At 39.6% G+C, this 19,640-nt stretch overlaps 1 protein-coding gene across 2 annotated transcripts in view; it reads right to left on the minus strand.

Annotated features, from left to right (window-relative positions):
* Positions 1–6,631: 6,631 nt before the first annotated feature.
* LOC115149991 (homeodomain-interacting protein kinase 1) overlaps positions 6,632–19,640 on the minus strand; it is a 53,713-nt gene continuing 40,704 nt past the window's right edge. For both annotated transcript variants that reach the window (XM_029692849.1, XM_029692848.1), the window contains exons 14-17: positions 15,660–15,833; positions 11,370–11,566; positions 7,437–7,555; positions 6,632–7,207 (exon numbers count right to left, since the gene is read on the minus strand). In XM_029692849.1, the coding sequence (XP_029548709.1) occupies positions 6,755–7,207; positions 7,437–7,555; positions 11,370–11,566; positions 15,660–15,833 (943 nt within the window). In that variant the 3' untranslated portion in view covers positions 6,632–6,754. The remainder of the gene's footprint in view (positions 7,208–7,436; positions 7,556–11,369; positions 11,567–15,659; positions 15,834–19,640) is intronic.

Consider the following 19,640-nt stretch of genomic DNA (forward strand, 5'->3'; position numbering starts at 1 on the left):
GGGAAAGGAACAGGCAGCGCTGGATAGTGATTAACAGTGGTGGGAAGTCCGGGGAGAGATACTATTCACCTACTGTTCGGGTGTATGGGTGTGTGTAGGATATCTACTGTTTGTGTGGAGGTATGTGCGTAAGCGGGGAGGGAGAATAAAATGAACTTCTTTATGTAATGTTCGGCAGAACGTTCTCTGAATAAACCGTACGAACCTTTTGCAGATGCTGAGTCTTTGCCTAATTATTAACCCATTGTCTTACAAACCTTGGGAATTAGTCAAGGCTTATTGATTGTTAATTATTATCATGTGGATAAAATAATTCCCTCAACACTTCAATACAAAACCTAGGAGGCTCTTGGTTCTCACCCCCTCCATAGACTTACACAGTAATTATGACAACTTCCGGAGGACGTCCTCCAACCTATCAGGGCTCTTGCAGCATGAACTGACATGTTGTCCACCCAATCAAAGGATCAGAGAATGAATCTAGTTCTGAAAGCATAAGCTAGAGCTAGCTAGCACTGCAGTGTATAAAATGTGGTGAGTAGCTGACTCAGAGAAAGACAGTAGTTGCGCAGTTTTAAACAAATTAATTTCTTCAGAAATTAAGGAGAAGTGAGAGAGCTAGCTATATTTATATATTTTTTTATTTTTACTTTCACTTAGCTAGCAAACGGAGCTAGCTAGGTAAGCTTACTCAAACACCCGGCTCAAACAACACTCAAACACCCTGCTATCACTGGAACTTTTCCAAGTCAAGGTAAGCTTTTATTCATTTATTGGTGAGAGAGTGCCAAGAGTGTGCAAAGCTGTCATCAAGGCAAAGATTTGAAGAATCTCAAATATAGAATATATTTTGATTTAACACTTTTTTGGGGGATTCCATATGTGTTATTTCATAGTTTTGATGTCTTCACTATTATTCTACAATGTAGAAAATAATAAAAATAAAGAAAAACCCTTGAATGAGTTGTTCTAAAACTTTTGACCGGTAATGTATAATAATACCAAATACCCCACCGAAGACATTCTTTAAAAAAATATACTTTATATGGGCAAATAAAGCTGATAGAATAAAGGAAAGTTTTTACATCTCCCTAAGAGGAAACAATGGGCACATATTGAAGATACACCAACCCGACAATCTTTTCATGTGTCTATTTCCAAAGGATAAAGCAAAGACCATTAACAACTTAATAGTTTAGAACACGATAACAATATGGAAGAAAATGAAACGGATTCTACAAGAACCAATATCCCTCCCTAAAAAACACACCCCTATGGAACAATCCTTGGATAGCTTTTTTAGAATTCATATATAAATTGGTCCACATGGAAAAAATGGCATAGAAACTGTAAATTACTTGGTAAGGGAAAAATAAAACGACTTAAATGACAGAATAAAAAAGGAATTTTGGACTGACGAATGTAGATATTTTCAAATACATGCAACTTAAAATGTTCATATCCCAAAATGTTGATTTGAAATATTTTGGACATCAGAGCAATGTTGAGAGAATCCTATTCGAGTCAGAAAAGGATACTAATATAATAGGTAAGATATACAAAACACTGAAGAGTGCCTATCCAATTTACAATCTCTTAGAAAAAAATATATTAACTATTGGTACCAAAACTTAAAAATAACTGATATTGGCACAAGATGGAGAGGTGTTGGGACGTAACTAACGAAATTGTAAACTTAATCCACTAACGGAAATGTAAATTAATCCAGTCATGTTTTAAGTGTAAAACTAAGAATGACTCAATAATTCATGCCTTCTGGGAATGGTATGAAGTCCAAAAGTTAGAAAGTTAATAATAAAAAAAAAAATCTTTAAATTTCTATCTGCATATTTCAAGGCATGGCAAATGAGGGTGAGGTGAGATTCCCAATGGGTTGGACCATACTTTTCTAGTCAAATCATTTTGAAAAAAAAAGTATACATAAAAACTGTTAATCATTAAGACAGTGGATGAATCAAATGCATTATTATTTAAATTTTGCCAAAAAAAAAATGTGGGCCCACATCGAGAAATAAAATAACACAATTTGAGGCCATGTGGCATAGAGTGTTAAACGTGCTGGAAACGCCAAAGAACGAGAGGGAACGTTGGACTGAGACAAACGGAATAGATATGGGTGCAGTGGGGAACGTGGGTTTGAGCAGGTGTGATGTCATTGATGTTTGTTGGAATTTGTGTGCGTCTGTCTATTAGATTCCGTCTGTTTTCTTTTGTTTGAAAATATCTTACTAAAAAAAAAAAGACATGCATATATTATCTATATTAGTTTTTGCCACGTGTATTAACTTATAGACACCTTAATGCATACTTTTAAAATATATTATGTTTTCCCCTTAATGTATAACTGTCCCCACTAGAACAACCAAAATACTTACATGCATCCTTGAAACATTTAATTGAAATATTGTAGAATTCCATTCATTCTTATGGAGGACTGCTCCTGGCTTCAAAGTCCCTTAATGGCCGATACATAGCATCATCAATCCAGGGTTTATATACGTCATTGGTTCAAATTCTCATCCTTAGTGGAAAGACTGAAGTGCCTTGTTCATTGAATAAAATCCTGAGACTGTGGCACTGATTATACAACACAGGAAGGAGTAGTACTTACTAGTGCAAAGCGGTAGAAAAAAAAAAAACCTTTTATTGGAGTTTCTTATTGGACAAGTTGAGGTAGTCCCTCCTCATTTACGTCCATTATGGTTTCTATTGAATATGGTTGACGGCGAGGTCTTGCTGGTAACAGGAGATCTGCTGTGGCAGGTTGGAGCTTCATGTTCACGTTGAGTTGTTATGGAAACACTGTGACATGATGAAGACCTGTGTGTAAAATGAATTCAAACATAAATCATCTAGTAAGTTATTATATACTGTATGTAAAACATAGGTCTATTTCCTTTCAGTTTAAACTAAATGTTTGAGTTCACTATCAATATGAGAAGTTTAGCTAACTATTGAATGAATGATAGCCTGACACCAAAGCCTGTTAACTATGATTAGCGTTGCTTAGAGTCAAGAGACAAGACACATGGACTTCTGGGTAATTTATTTGAAAACAGTGATTGGGGTTGATTTGATGTTGACATTATCCTCACCAATAACCTGATTTCTAAATGCATTGTGCAACATAATGACAAGACAAGACAGTACAGTATCAAGAAAAAGACCAGTGAGTGTTTTGAAAACAATAAACAACTCTACCCAGGTGAAAATATTCTGACGTTCTCTGCAGAACCAGTAAAATGATCCCTTTAACAGCAGTAGGAACCTTCCGTCACAATAGAACACTGGGAGAGTTCCGTCCGAGAGTCATAATGTACTTCTATCTAAAACCACAGGTGACAAAATGAACCAAATGGTTTTTTTCAGTAGGTCAGTTTAAGTTGTAAAGCAGTTTCCTGGCTGATCGATGAGCGATGTGACTTTTCATCGTTCAACCTCATTATTACAGTCCAAACAAACATTAAAACGCTCAGTTTGTCATGTGAAGATCTGGGTTCAATTACTATTTAAAATCATTTCAAATACTTTAAACTGTGCTCAACTGAATGTGCCTGTTGCAATTGAATTAATAATAAGTCACAATAGTATTTTAAACCAGGTCTGGTGGTGTGTAGACTAGATCGTGGCTGTCTCCCTACATCATTACCAGGCTGTGACAGAACAGCCTACATACAACATACTCATGATTTAAATGAAATGATTCATCGCATCAGTGCCAAACAACCATACATTTCTGTCTCCGTCTCCTTCCATTCAAACGTCTTACCATCCATCCGGTGGGGCATGAGCCACCAACAAGACCGTCTTTGTGTGACAGCTCACATTAATAATGACAAAACATAATTTAAACTCACAATAGAGAAATTTAGAACTTAGAACATGTAGAACTAAAAACACACGGGTTAGGCTATATGTAAAATAATATAATACAAATATTATCGGACCATATTATGGATGTCACTGGATTCGTTTGGGTTATATAAGGATACTAAAGACACAAGGATCACCGTTAGAAGTTATTTAGGTTAGCATATAGCTAGCATCTCTAGCTAGTTAGCCAGCCATGCTAAAGACACACAAATCACCTTTAGGTAAGCTAGAAGATTCCAACCTTATACGCTCTGCTATATTGTTGGAAAGGGCTTTTGTTTAGATTAAGACACACCGCTGAGCCGTTTTCGCCCTCATGCTAGCCAGCATGTGGCTACTGCTAGCTAGCATGAGGACGAAAACGGAATCACCTTAAGTGCTTTGTTTAAATTATCAAGTAGCTAGCATCTCTCTAGCTAGCCTGCCATGCTAAAGATACTTGAATCACCTTTAGACTGGCCTTGGGTTAGCTAAAAGCTAGCATCTCTCTAGCTAGCTGTGCTAGAGTTAGGCTACAAGGGTCTCCTGTAGGTTTTCTTTAGATTAGCTAGCATATCTAGCTAGCTAGCTAATTAGCTAGCAGTAGCATCTTCCTAGCTAGGTGTGCCATCTCTCTAGCTACGCCTTTCTAGCCTCTCCTACATTGTCTGACGTCAGATAGCGCTGACGGCCGTCTGCACTCGGTTGAGGGACGAGCGTCGCGTAGGAGTGACACCATCTGACGTGAGACAATGGGCTCTCCTATTGCAAGGAGACACAGCTAGGACCTATTCAGGAGGCTGCAACGCTACAGATAGCTCACAGACCAGCATAGCTGTTATATACTGTACATTTCTGCCATGTAGAACACAGGCTCACGTCATATTCCTACATTTCATATGGAAGTGCATTTCATATGCATCCTGATCCTTACATTTCATATGGTATAGAAACACGTTTTGTATCTCCAGTATTCTGTGTTTTCAGCTCACTGACTGGACCCCTAGAGGAGACTAGTGTCCTTTAACACAAAGCCTTTTAAATAAACACAATTTATAATATATATGATATTAAAAAACCAGAACGCCTCAATCTACATCCAATTAAAACAGGGATAAAACAAAACAATTATACTTTTTCTGCTGGGAAAAATAACAGTACAATATCACATAATAATAATAATAATAATACTACTACAAAAGGTCAGAAAGCTGTTAAACCAGTTTGAGGTGAACCACTGCTTAACAGAAAGCTGTTAAACCAGTTTGAGGTGAACCACTGCTTAACAGAAAGCTGTTAAACCAGTTTGAAGTGAACCACTGCTTAACAGAAAGCTGTTAAACCAGTTTGAGGTGAACCACTGCTTAACAGAAAGCTGTTAAACCAGTTTGAGGTGAACCACTGCTTAACAGAAAGCTGTTAAACCAGTTTGAGGTGAACCACTGCTTAACAGAAAGCTGTTAAACCAGTTTGAAGTGAACCACTGCTTAACAGAAAGCTGTTAAACCAGTTTGAGGTGAACCACTGCTTAACAGAAAGCTGTTAAACCAGTTTGAGGTGAACCACTGCTTAACAGAAAGCTGTTAAACCAGTTTGAGGTGAACCACTGCTTAACAGAAAGCTGTTAAACCAGTTTGAGGTGAACCACTGCTTAACAGAAAGCTGTTAAACCAGTTTGAGGTGAACCACTGCTTAACAGAAAGCTGTTAAACCAGTTTGAGGTGAACCACTGCTTAACAGTAAATAAAATGCAGTAGTGCAAATATTCATAGTTACCCCCCCACCCCCTTCCATAGCCCTCCCTGATTCATCCACAAGGTGAAGTGGGGGGGTTCTTATTGCCCCTTCAGAGTGTGTTTGTGAGGGCCATAGTCCTACACATTATCGCCCCCCCCCCTCCCCTCTAGCCCCAGTATCATGACATCATCAGTAGGTATACTGCTCTACCATAGCCACGTTCAGTTGCAAAACGTTGTCCAAACGTTGCAGATAAAAAAATCTCATGAATAGAGCTAGATCTAGAGCTGGGCGATAAGGACAAAAAAATATCCATATTGGGATAAATGACCTGAATTTATTTGATAACGATAAATAGAAAGGAGAGTATATAACAATCTGCACCACCATATGGTTTTAATATCCTTTAAAGGCCCAGTGTAGTTTAAAAAAAAAAAAATTCTCCCCTGTGTGGTTGGAATAATACTGTGAAATTGTAAAAAATAAAAAATAAAAAATAATGATAATGCCCTTTAAGTGTAAAAACTGTTTGAAAAGACCGCCTGAAATGTCTACCTGTTTTGGTGGGATGGAGTTTTGGGCGTGTCTGGTGACATCACCAGGTGGTTAATTAGTTAATAGACTAATAAGAAAGAGTTCCAAAACTCTCTGCCAATAACAGCTAGTTTTCAGTTTCCCCTCCCCACTCAGACCACTCCCAGACAGTCCTAGCAAAACTTTTGCTTGAGAAATTGCTCTTTCCTATTTAGCTTTCTGTTTATTTTAATTGAAAACAATCACAGTAAGGTACTTAATTGTTACCCAGAAATGACTTGATATTGAGATAAAAACAGCAGCACTGGGCCTTTAAACTACTACTAGTTTGATGGTTGTAGCCATCAATTGTTCCATTAACAATCACCCATATTAGCAAACTTATTTCATTTAAAACTTCACATTTCTCTAGTACAGGCTACTTATTGTAATGAATGATATTAACAAAATGCCTGCGTTAAGTGATCGGTATAGTCGGTGTCGATAATTTTTGGTTTATCATCCCAGCTCTAATGTGATCTGCAATTCACAGACATGTTTGTTCTACATAGGATTTTTCTATCTGAACGTTCCAAAACGTTGCATGCTGCTGAAAGCGCCCCACGTCTCATCATAAGTAGGGGTACTGTCCCAACCGTCGAGGGCTGAGCTGGTATGCGCTGTAGGCTTCAGCCCGGGGCCTCACACTAATGTATGGAGGCCCAGCAGTAAACTGGTGCTGATAGGTTGCAGGAAGCCCCACCCCATGGATCATTCCTGACCCCACCGAAGACTCCTTCCTGGTCCCTGCGTCACTCCGGGCCAACCCCGAGGCTCCGTAAGAGACGGTGGAAGGGGCGTAGGTGGAAGGGGTGGGGTGGCCACGCCCCAGGAACTGTTCCATGGCCTGAGAGGCGGAGGCTAGCGCGGCGGAGGCGGGGAAGGTGTAGAGGCTGGGGGCGGAGCTTAGGGAGGGCGCTTCCTGAAAGGTGTAGTGGGAAGCGGGGCTAGGGGGGTAGGTTGCCTGGCGACGCAGGTTGCCGTGGGAACGGTCCTGAGATGAGGATGAGACTACAGGCTGTACCTGGAGAAAGAGAGGCAGGCAGACTGCATCAGAACATGTCTTTTGCCAAATATCTCAATGAAAATAAACTGTATAAACAAAGGAAAAATCTTACATCACTGTTTAAAAATTAAAATAGACAATCAACTGTTCTGCACAATACATTTCTATCTGAAAGTTCTGTAACGTGTCACAGTGGCCTGGGGAACACCTGCTAGTAAGAGAGGATACTATTGGCTGGCCGACTCACCTGGCTGAGGTTGAGAGGATGTGATTGGCTGGGGGCTAGCTTATGGCGGTCGCTGTTGTCACCACTACAGGACTGTCGATTGGCCCGCTTGGGCTTGATGTATGAGCTCTGGAGTTGCCCTGGAAACCAACCAGGAAGAGACAGAGAGACATGGTTAGAAAAACAGCCTTCAATGAAACACTCAAACTGGTTTTAAAGAATTCTGTGCTTCTGTATACTGTATTTGTGATTCTAAACTGTACAGAGCTCTGTGGGTATGTCCTAGTGGTGTCAAGATACCAGAATTTTGACTTTGATACTGATACCAGGTTTAGTATCACAATACTCGATACCATCACAATACCAAAACAATACTAAGGCAAAAAAAGGCATTTGAGTTAGTGGAGCTAACATGATACAGCCCAGACTCCCAGGTTAGCAGTGAGTTAGTGGAGCTAACATGATGCAGCCCAGACTCCCAGGCTAGCAGTGAGTTAGTGGAGCTAACATGATGCAGTCCAGACTCCCAGTACAGGCTAGCAGTGAGTTAGTGAAGCTAACATGGTGCAGCCCAGACTCCCAGTACAGGCTAGCAGTGAGTTAGTGGAGCTAACATGATGCAGCCCAGACTCCCAGACTAGCAGTGAGTTAGTGGAGCTAACATGATGCAGCCCAGACTCCCAGGCTAGTAGTGAGTTAGTGGAGCTAACATGATGCAGTCCAGACTCCAAGGCTAGCAGTGAGTTAGTGAAGCTAACATGATACAGCCCAGACTCCCAGTACAGGCTAGCAGTGAGTTAGTGAAGCTAACCTGATGCAGCCCAGACTCCCAGTACAGGCTAGCAGTGAGTTAGTGGAGCTAACATGATGCAGCCCAGACTCCCAGTACAGGCTAGCAGTGAGTTAGTGAAGCTAACATGGTGCAGCCCAGACTCCCAGTACAGGCTAGCAGTGAGTTAGTGGAGCTAACATGATGCAGCCCAGACTCCCAGTACAGGCTAGCAGTGAGTTAGTGAAGCTAACATGGTGCAGCCCAGACTCCCAGTACAGGCTAGCAGTGAGTTAGTGGAGCTAACATGATGCAGCCCAGACTCCCAGACTAGCAGTGAGTTAGTGGAGCTAACATGATGCAGCCCAGACTCCCAGGCTAGTAGTGAGTTAGTGGAGCTAACATGATGCAGCCCAGACTCCCAGACTAGCAGTGAGTTAGTGGAGCTAACATGATGCAGCCCAGACTCCCAGGCTAGCAGTGAGTTAGTGGAGCTAACATGATGCAGCCCAGACTCCCAGTACAGGCTAGCAGTGAGTTAGTGAAGCTAACATGGTGCAGCCCAGACTCCCAGTACAGGCTAGTAGTGAGTTAGTGAAGCTAACCTGATGCAGCCCAGACTCCCAGGCTAGCAGTGAGTTAGTGAAGCTAACATGATGCAGCCCAGACTCCCAGTACAGGCTAGCAGTGAGTTAGTGAAGCTAACATGATACAGCCCAGACTCCCAGTACAGGCTAGCAGTGAGTTAGTGAAGCTAACCTGATGCAGCCCAGACTCCCAGTACAGGCTAGCAGTGAGTTAGTGGAGCTAACATGATGCAGCCCAGACTCCCAGTACAGGCTAGCAGTGAGTTAGTGAAGCTAACATGGTGCAGCCCAGACTCCCAGTACAGGCTAGCAGTGAGTTAGTGGAGCTAACATGATGCAGCCCAGACTCCCAGTACAGGCTAGCAGTGAGTTAGTGAAGCTAACATGGTGCAGCCCAGACTCCCAGTACAGGCTAGCAGTGAGTTAGTGGAGCTAACATGATGCAGCCCAGACTCCCAGACTAGCAGTGAGTTAGTGGAGCTAACATGATGCAGCCCAGACTCCCAGGCTAGTAGTGAGTTAGTGGAGCTAACATGATGCAGCCCAGACTCCCAGACTAGCAGTGAGTTAGTGGAGCTAACATGATGCAGCCCAGACTCCCAGGCTAGCAGTGAGTTAGTGGAGCTAACATGATGCAGCCCAGACTCCCAGTACAGGCTAGCAGTGAGTTAGTGAAGCTAACATGGTGCAGCCCAGACTCCCAGTACAGGCTAGCAGTGAGTTAGTGAAGCTAACATGATACAGCCCAGACTCCCAGTGCAGGCTAGCAGTGAGTTAGTGAAGCTAACATGATGCAGCCCAGACTCCCAGACTAGCAGTGAGTTAGTGAAGCTAACATGATGCAGCCCAGACTCCCAGACTAGCAGTGAGTTAGTGGAGCTAACATGATACAGCCCAGACTCCCAGTACAGCCTAGCAGTGAGTTAGTGGAGCTAACATGATACAGCCCAGACTCCCAGTACAGGCTAGCAGTGAGTTAGTGGAGCTAACATGATGCAGCCCAGACTCCCAGACTAGCAGTGAGTTAGTGGAGCTAACATGGTGCAGCCCAGACTCCCAGGCTAGCAGTGAGTTAGTAGAGCTAACATGATGCAGCCCAGACTCCCAGGCTAGCAGTGAGTTAGTGGAGCTAACATGATGCAGTCCAGACTCCCAGGCTAGCAGTGAGTTAGTGGAGCTAACATGATACAGCCCAGACTCCCAGGCTAGCAGTGAGTTAGTGGAGCTAACATGATGCAGCCCAGACTCCCAGGCTAGCAGTGAGTTAGTGGAGCTAACATGATGCAGCCCAGACTCCCAGGTTAGCAGTGAGTTAGTGAAGCTAACATGATGCAGTCCAGACTCCCAGGCTAGCAGTGAGTTAGTGAAGCTAACATGATGCAGTCCAGACTCCCAGGCTAGCAGTGAGTTAGTGAAGCTAACATGATGCAGCCCAGACTCCCAGGCTAGCAGTGAGTTAGTGGAGCTAACATGATGCAGCCCAGACTCCCAGTACAGGCTAGCAGTGAGTTAGTGGAGCTAACATGATGCAGCCCAGACTCCCAGTACAGGCTAGCAGTGAGTTAGTGAAGCTAACATGGTGCAGCCCAGACTCCCAGGCTAGCAGTGAGTTAGTGAAGCTAACATGATGCAGCCCAGACTCCCAGGCTAGCAGTGAGTTAGTGAAGCTAACATGATGCAGCCCAGACTCCCAGTACAGGCTAGCAGTGAGTTAGTGGAGCTAACATGATGCAGCCCAGACTCCCAGGCTAGCAGTGAGTTAGTGAAGCTAACATGATGCAGCCCAGACTCCCAGTACAGGCTAGCAGTGAGTTAGTGAAGCTAACATGATGCAGCCAAGACTCCCAGGCTAGCAGTGAGTTAGTGAAGCTAACATGATACAGCCCAGACTCCCAGGTTAGCAGTGAGTTAGTGAAGCTAACATGATGCAGCCCAGACTCCCAGTACAGGCTAGCAGTGAGTTAGTGAAGCTAACATGATGCAGCCCAGACTCCCAGGCTAGCAGTAAGTTAGTAGAGCTAACATGGTGCAGCCCAGACTCCCAGGTTAGCAGTGAGTTAGTAGAGCTAACATGATGCAGCCCAGACTCCCAGTACAGGCTAGCAGTGAGTTAGTGGAGCTAACATGATGCAGCCCAGACTCCCAGTACAGGCTAGCAGTGAGTTAGTGGAGCTAACATGATGCAGTCCAGACTCCCAGTACAGGCTAGCAGTGAGTTAGTGGAGCTAACATGATGCAGCCCAGACTCCCAGTACAGGCTAGCAGTGAGTTAGTGGAGCTAACATGATGCAGCCCAGACTCCCAGTACAGGCTAGCAGTGAGTTAGTGGAGCTAACATGATGCAGCCCAGACTCCCAGTACAGGCTAGCAGTGAGTTAGTGGATCAGGCAGTTTGCACTTGATCCCTGAGACACATCTACCGAAAGCAACACATTCTAGTACCGACATTTTTTTCATGATCTAGTATCAAAAAAAGTACATAACTTTCGGTATACCGTGTAACACTAGTATGTCCTGTGTGTGTGTGTGTGTGTGTTTGAGAGTGTATTAGACATGTTTGCATGCATGCGTGTGTTAGACGAGTGTGAGCCACCTCACCCGTCTCAGTCGGCTGGGTCTTGACAGATGGTGCCACCACGGCCAGTGACCTGCCCACAGACGTCCCCCCTCCTCGGAGGTGTGTCAGAGTGCTGGAGCCGGCGATGAGGCGGGGGGTGAGGGGGCTGGCCGTGGAAGAGTCAGAGTCGTGGACCGTCAAACAGCTGATCACGTTAGTCCTCTGAGCCGGACCACAGCTGTTAAACAGACAAACACAGAGATTCATACATTAGAAACATACATTGAGAGATACAGTACCAGTCAAAAGTTTGGACACACCTACTAATTTTCTACATTGTAGAATAATAGTGAAGACATTGAAACTATGAAATAACACATATGGAATCATGTAGTAACCCAAAAAGTTTAAAACAAATCAAAATATATTTTATATTTGAGATTCTTCAAAGTAGCCACTCTTTGCCTTGATGACAGCTTTGCACACTCTTGGCATTCTCTCAACCAACTTCACCTGGAATGCTTTTCCAACAGTCTTGAAGGAGTTCCCACAAATGCTGAGCACTTGTTGGCTGCTTTTCCTTCACTCTGCGGTCCAACTCATCCCAAACCATCTCAACTGGGTTGAGTTCGGGTGATTTGTGGAGGCCAGGTCATCTGATGCAGCACTCCATCTCTCTCCTTCTTAGTCAAATAGCTCTTACACAGCCTGGAGGTGTGTTGAGTCATTGTCCTGTTGAAAAACAAATGATAGTCCCACTAAGCCCAAACCAGATGGGATGGCGTATCGTAGCAGAATGCTGTGGTAGCCATGCTGGTTTAGTGTGCCTTGAAATCGAAATAAATCACGGACAGTGCCACCAGCAAAGCACCATCACACCTCCTCCTCCATGCTTCATGATGGAAACCACACACGCAGAGATCATCTGTTCACCTCCTCTGCGTCTCACAAAGACATGGCGGTTGGAACCATAAATCTCAAATTTGGACTCATCAGACCAAAGGACAGATTTCCACCGGTCTAATGTCCATTGCTTGTGTTTTTCGGCCCAGGCAAGTCTCTTCTTCTTATTGGTGTCCTTTAGTAGTGGTTTCTTTGCAGCAATTCGTCCATGAAGGCCTGATTCACGCAGTCTCCTCTGAACAGTTGATGTTGAGATGTGTCTGTTACTTGAACTCCGTGAAGCATTTATTTGGGCTGCAATTTCTGAGGCTGTTAACTCTAATGAACTTATCCTCTGCAGCAGAGGTAACTCTGGGTCTTCCTTTCCTGTGGCGGTCCTCATGAGAGCCAGTTTCATCATTGCGCTTGATGATTTTTGCAACCGCACTTGAAGAAACTTTCAAAGATCTTGAAATGTTCCGGATTGAATAACCTTCATGTCTTAAAGTAATGATGGACTGTCATTTCTCTTTGCTTATTTGAGCTGTTCTTGTCATAATATTTTTATTTTTTATTTAACCTTTATTTAACCTCTCTAGGGTAGGGGGCAGTATTTTCACATTGGGATAAAAAACGTACCCGATTTAATCTGGTTATTACTCCTGCCCAGAAACTAGAATATGCATATAATTGTTTGATTTGGATAGAAAACACCCTAAAGTTTCTAAAACTGTTTGAATGGTGTCTGTGAGTATAACAGAACTCATATGGCAGGCAAAAACCTGAGAAGATTCCTTACAGGAAGTGCCCTCTCTGACCATTTCTTGGCCTTCTATACTGTAACGTGACATTTTCTAAGGCTCCCATAGGCTCTCAGAAGGCGCCAGAACATTGAATGATGACTCTGCAGTCCCTGGCTGAAAAACAGTAGTGCATTTGGATAGTGGTCGATCTGAGAACAATGAAATGGGGGCGCGCGTGCACGTGAAGAGTCCATTTTCTTCTTTGAGTCTTTGAACGAAAACGACGTCTCCCGGTCGGAATATTATCGCTATTTTACGAGAAAAATCGCATAAAAATTGATTTTAAACAGCGTTTGACATGCTTCGAAGTACGGTAATGGAATATTTTGAAATTTTTTTTCACGACATGCGTCCGCGCGTCACTGTTCGGATAGTGTCTTGAACGCAAGAACAAAACAGAGGATATTTGAACATAACTATGGATTATTTTGAACCAAAACAACATTTGTGGATGAAGTAGAAGTCCTGGGAGTGCATTCTGACGAAGTAATTCTGAGTTTAGTGAACGCCAAACTTGGTGGGTGTCAAATTAGCTAGCCCGTGATGGCGGAGCTATCTACTCAGAATATTGCAAAATGTGCTTTTTCCGAAAAGCTATTTTAAAAACTGACACCGCGATTGCATAAAGGAGTTCTGTATCTATAATTCTTAAAATATTTGCTATGTTTTTTTGTGAACGTTTATCGTGAGTAATTTAGTAAATTCACCGGAAGTTTTCGGTATGTTTGCTAGTTCTGAACGTCACATGCTAATGTAAAAAGCTGTTTTTTGATATAAATATGAACTTGATTGAACAAAACATGCATGTATTGTATAACATAATGTCCTAGGAGTGTCATCTGATGAAGAACATCAAAGGTTAGTGCTGCATTTAGCTGTGGTTTGGGTTTTTGTGACATTATATGCTAGCTTGAAAAATGGGTGTGTGATTATTTCTGGCTGGGTACTCTCCTGACATAATCTAATGTTTTGCTTTCGTTGTAAAGCCTTTTTGAAATCGAACAATGTGGTTAGATTAACGAGAGTCTTGTCTTTAAAATGGTGTAAAATAGTCATATGTTTGAGAAATTGAAGTAATAGCATTTTTAAGGTTTTTGAATATCGCGCCACTCGATTCCACTGGCTGTTGACTAGGTGGGACGATTTCGTCCCACATACCCGAGAGAGGTTAACTAGGCAAGTCAGTTAAGAACAAATTCTTATTTACAATGAAGGACTAACCCGGACAACGCTGGGCCAATTGTGCGCCGCCCTATTGGACTCCCAATCACGGCCGGTTGCGATACAGCCTGGATGGCTTCGGGGTAGAAGCTGTTGAGGAGCCTTTTGGTCCTAGACTTGGCGCGCCGGTACCGCTTGCCGTGCGGTAGCAGAGAGAACAGTCTATAACTTGGGTGACTGGAGTCTCTGACAATTTTATGGGCTTTCCTCTGACACCGCCTATTATATAGGTCCTGGATGGCAGGAAGCTTGGTCTCAGTGATGTATCGGGCCGTTCGCACTACCCTCTGTAGCGCCTTACAGTCAGATGCCGAGCAGTTGCCATACCAGGCAGTGATGCAACCCGTCAGGATGCTCTCGACGATGCAGCTGTAGAACCTTTTGAGGATCTGGGGACCCATGCCAAATCTTTTCAGTCTCCAGTGAGGGAAAAGGTTTTGTCGTGCCCTCTTCACGACTGTCTTGGTATGTTTGGACCATGATAGTTTGTTGGTGATGTGGACACCAAGGAACTTGAAACTCTCAACCCTCTCCACTACAGCCCCGTCGATGTTAATGAGGGCCTGTTCGGCCCGCCTTTTCCTGTAGTCCACGATCATCTCCTTTTGTCTTGATCACGTTGAGGGAGAGGTTGTTGTCCTGGCACCACACTGCCAGTTCTCTGACCTCCTCTCTATAGGCCGTCTCATCGCTGTCGGTGATCAGGCCTACCACTGTTGTGTCGTCAGCAAACTTAATGATGGTGTCGGAGTCGTGTTTGGCCAAGCAGTCGTGGGTGAACAGGGAGTACAGGAGGGGCCTAAGTACACACCCCTGAGGGGCCCCAGTGTTAAGGATCAGCGTGGCAGTGTTACCTCGACTAACCGGTGCCCCGCACATTGACTCTGTACCGGTACCCCTGTATATAGCCTTGCTATTGTTATTTTACTGCTTTAATTACTTGTTACTTAAATTTTGGGGGGGTATTTTTTTTTAACTGCATTGTTGGTTAAGGGCTTGTAAGTAAGCCTTTCGCTGTAAGGTCTACACCTGTTTTATTCGACGCATGTGACTAATACAATTTGATTTGATTTTACAATGTACAAAATAGTAAAAAAAATAAAGAAAAACCCTGGAATGAGTAGTTGTGTGCAAACTTTTGACTGGTACTGTACATTCGAAACATACATTAGATTCATAACAACAACAGAAATAAAACTTTAATAATTGTTTTACCATCATTTGTGGATGACCTATGCTCCTCACTGAGTTAAAGGGTTTAATTCAAGTAAGTCAGTGAAATTGTTGCATATCAACAGAGATTAGTTAGGCTAGATGATAGCTTTGATAGACTATCATCTGCAAACCATCTATAAGGGACTGTCCACATAAAACCAACAGTCGTTTGTGATTGGAAAGGAGAACAGACACAGGAATTGACCTCACCTGGCGGGGTGGAACTTCCTCTCGTCTTCCTCGTCTGAGTCGCTGTGGATGGTGATGACGCTGACCGCCGGGCTGGGCGTGTCTGAGATGATGATTGGCTGAGAGAGAGCTGCCACACTGCAGGTGGGCGGAGTCAGCATGGCGTTGGTGAGCAGCGACACACCAGACACACCCCTGGATACACACACGCAGGGATAAGAAACGTACTTAGGTACACACTAGTTGATAACTGTTACTAATTAATAACTAACTATATAGTTGATAACTGTAACTAATTAATAACTACCTATATAGTTGATAACTGTAACTATATAGTTGATAACTGTTACTATATAGTTGATAACTGTTACTATATAGTTGATAACTGTAACTATATAGTTGATAACTGTTACTATATAGTTGATAACTGTTACTAGTTGATAACTGTAACTATATAGTTGATAACTGTAACTCTATAGTTGATAACTGTTACTAATTAATAACTAACTATATAGTTGATAACTGTTACTATATAGTTGATAACTGTTACTAGTTGATAACTGTTACTATATAGTTGATAACTAACTATATAGTTGATAACTGTTACTATATAGTTGATAACTGTAACGATATAGTTGATAACTGTTACTAATTAATAATTAACTCTATAGTTGATAACTGTTACTAGTTGATAACTGTTACTATATAGTTGATAACTGTTACTATATAGTTGATAACTGTTACTATATAGTTGATAACTGTTACTATATAGTTGATAACTGTTACTAGTTGATAACTGTTACTATATAGTTGATAACTGTTACTAATTAATAATTAACTCTATAGTTGATAACTAACTATATAGTTGATAACTGTAACTAGTTGATAACTGTTACTATATAGTTGATAACTGTTAATATATAGTTGATAACTGTTACTATATAGTTGATAACTGTTACTAGTTGATAACTGTTACTATATAGTTGATAACTGTTACTATATAGTTGATAACTAACTATATAGTTGATAACTGTTACTATATAGTTGATAACTGTTACTATATAGTTGATAACTGTAACTATATAGTTGATAACTGTTACTAATTAATAATTAACTCTATAGTTGATAACTGTTACTATATAGTTGATAACTGTTACTATATAGTTGATAACTGTTACTATATAGTTGATAACTGTTACTATATAGTTGATAACTGTTACTAGTTGATAACTGTTACTATATAGTTGATAACTGTTACTAATTAATAATTAACTCTATAGTTGATAACTAACTATATAGTTGATAACTGTAACTAGTTGATAACTGTTACTATATAGTTGATAACTGTTACTATATAGTTGATAACTGTAACTAGTTGATAACTGTTACTATATAGTTGATAACTGTTACTATATAGTTGATAACTGTTACTATATAGTTGATAACTGTAACTAGTTGATAACTGTTACTATATAGTTGATAACTGTTACTAATTAATAACTAACTATATAGTTGATAACTGTAACTAATTAATAACTTCCTATATAGTTGATAACTGTAACTATATAGTTGATAACTGTTACTATATAGTTGATAACTGTAACTATATAGTTGATAACTGTTACTAGTTGATAACTGTAACTATATAGTTGATAACTGTTACTATATAGTTGATAACTGTTACTATATAGTTGATAACTGTTACTATATAGTTGATAACTGTTACTATATAGTTGATAACTGTTACTATATAGTTGATAACTGTAACTATATAGTTGATAACTGTAACTATATAGTTGATAACTGTTACTATATAGTTGATAACTAACTATATAGTTGATAACTGTAACTAGTTGATAACTGTAACTATATAGTTGATAACTGTTACTAATTAATAATTAACTCTATAGTTGATAACTAACTATATAGTTGATAACTGTTACTATATAGTTGATAACTGTAACTATATAGTTGATAACTGTTACTATATAGTTGATAACTGTTACTAATTAATAATTAACTCTAAAGTTGATAACTAACTATATAGTTGATAACTGTTACTAGTTGATAACTGTTACTAGTTGATAACTGTTACTATATAGTTGATAACTGTTACTATATAGTTGATAACTGTTACTATATAGTTGATAACTGTAACTAGTTGATAACTGTTACAATATAGTTGATAACTGTTACTAATTAATAACTAACTATATAGTTGATAACTGTAACTAATAAATAACTTCCTATATAGTTGATAACTGTAACTATATATTTGATAACTGTTACTATATAGTTGATAACTGTAACTAATTAATAACTGTAACTATATAGTTGATAACTGTTACTATATAGTTGATAACTGTTACTATATAGTTGATAACTGTTACTATATAGTTGATAACTGTTACTATATAGTTGATAACTGTAACTATATAGTTGATAACTGTTACTATATAGTTGATAACTAACTATATAGTTGATAACTGTTACTATATAGTTGATAACTGTTACTATATAGTTGATAACTGTAACTATATAGTTGATAACTGTTACTATATAGTTGATAACTAACTATATAGTTGATAACTGTTACTATATAGTTGATAACTGTTACTAGTTGATAACTGTAACTATATAGTTGATAACTGTTACTAATTAATAATTAACTCTATAGTTGATAACTAACTATATAGTTGATAACTGTTACTAGTTGATAACTGTTACTAGTTGATAACTGTAACTATATAGTTGATAACTGTTACTATATAGTTGATAACTGTAACTAGTTGATAACTGTTACTATATAGTTGATAACTGTTACTATATAGTTGATAACTGTTACTATATAGTTGATAACTGTAACTATATAGTTGATAACTGTTACTAGTTGATAACTGTAACTATATAGTTGATAACTGTAACTCTATAGTTGATAACTGTTACTAGTTGATAACTGTTACTATATAGTTGATAACTGTTACTATATAGTTGATAACTGTTACTATATAGTTGATAACTGTTACTATATAGTTGATAACTGTTTACTATATAGTTGATAACTGTTACTAGTTGATAACTGTTACTAGTTGATAACTGTTACTATATAGTTGATAACTGTTACTAGTTGATAACTGTTACTAGTTGATAACTGTTACTATATAGTTGATAACTGTTACTAGTTGATAACTGTTACTAGTTGATAACTGTTACTATATAGTTGATAACTGTTACTAGTTGATAACTGTTACTAGTTGATAACTGTTACTATATAGTTGATAACTGTTACTATATAGTTGATAACTGTTACTATATAGTTGATAACTGTAACTATATAGTTGATAACTGTTACTATATAGTTGATAACTGTTACTAGTTGATAACTGTAACTATATAGTTGATAACTGTTACTATATAGTTGATAACTGTTACTATATAGTTGATAACTGTAACTAGTTGATAACTGTAACTATATAGTTGATAACTGTTACTATATAGTTGATAACTGTAACTAGTTGATAACTGTAACTATATAGTTGATAACTGTTACTAGTTGATAACTGTAACTATATAGTTGATAACTGTTACTATATAGTTGATAACTGTTACTATATAGTTGATAACTGTTACTAGTTGATAACTGTTACTATATAGTTGATAACTGTTACTAATTAATAATTAACTCTATAGTTGATAACTAACTATATAGTTGATAACTGTAACTAGTTGATAACTGTTACTATATAGTTGATAACTGTTACTATATAGTTGATAACTGTAACTAGTTGATAACTGTTACTATATAGTTGATAACTGTTACTATATAGTTGATAACTGTTACTATATAGTTGATAACTGTAACTAGTTGATAACTGTTACTATATAGTTGATAACTGTTACTAATTAATAACTAACTATATAGTTGATAACTGTAACTAATTAATAACTTCCTATATAGTTGATAACTGTAACTATATAGTTGATAACTGTTACTATATAGTT

This window comes from Salmo trutta, chromosome 16, assembly GCF_901001165.1.
Source record: "Salmo trutta chromosome 16, fSalTru1.1, whole genome shotgun sequence".
In the NCBI taxonomy this organism is placed as follows: Eukaryota; Metazoa; Chordata; class Actinopteri; order Salmoniformes; family Salmonidae; genus Salmo; species Salmo trutta.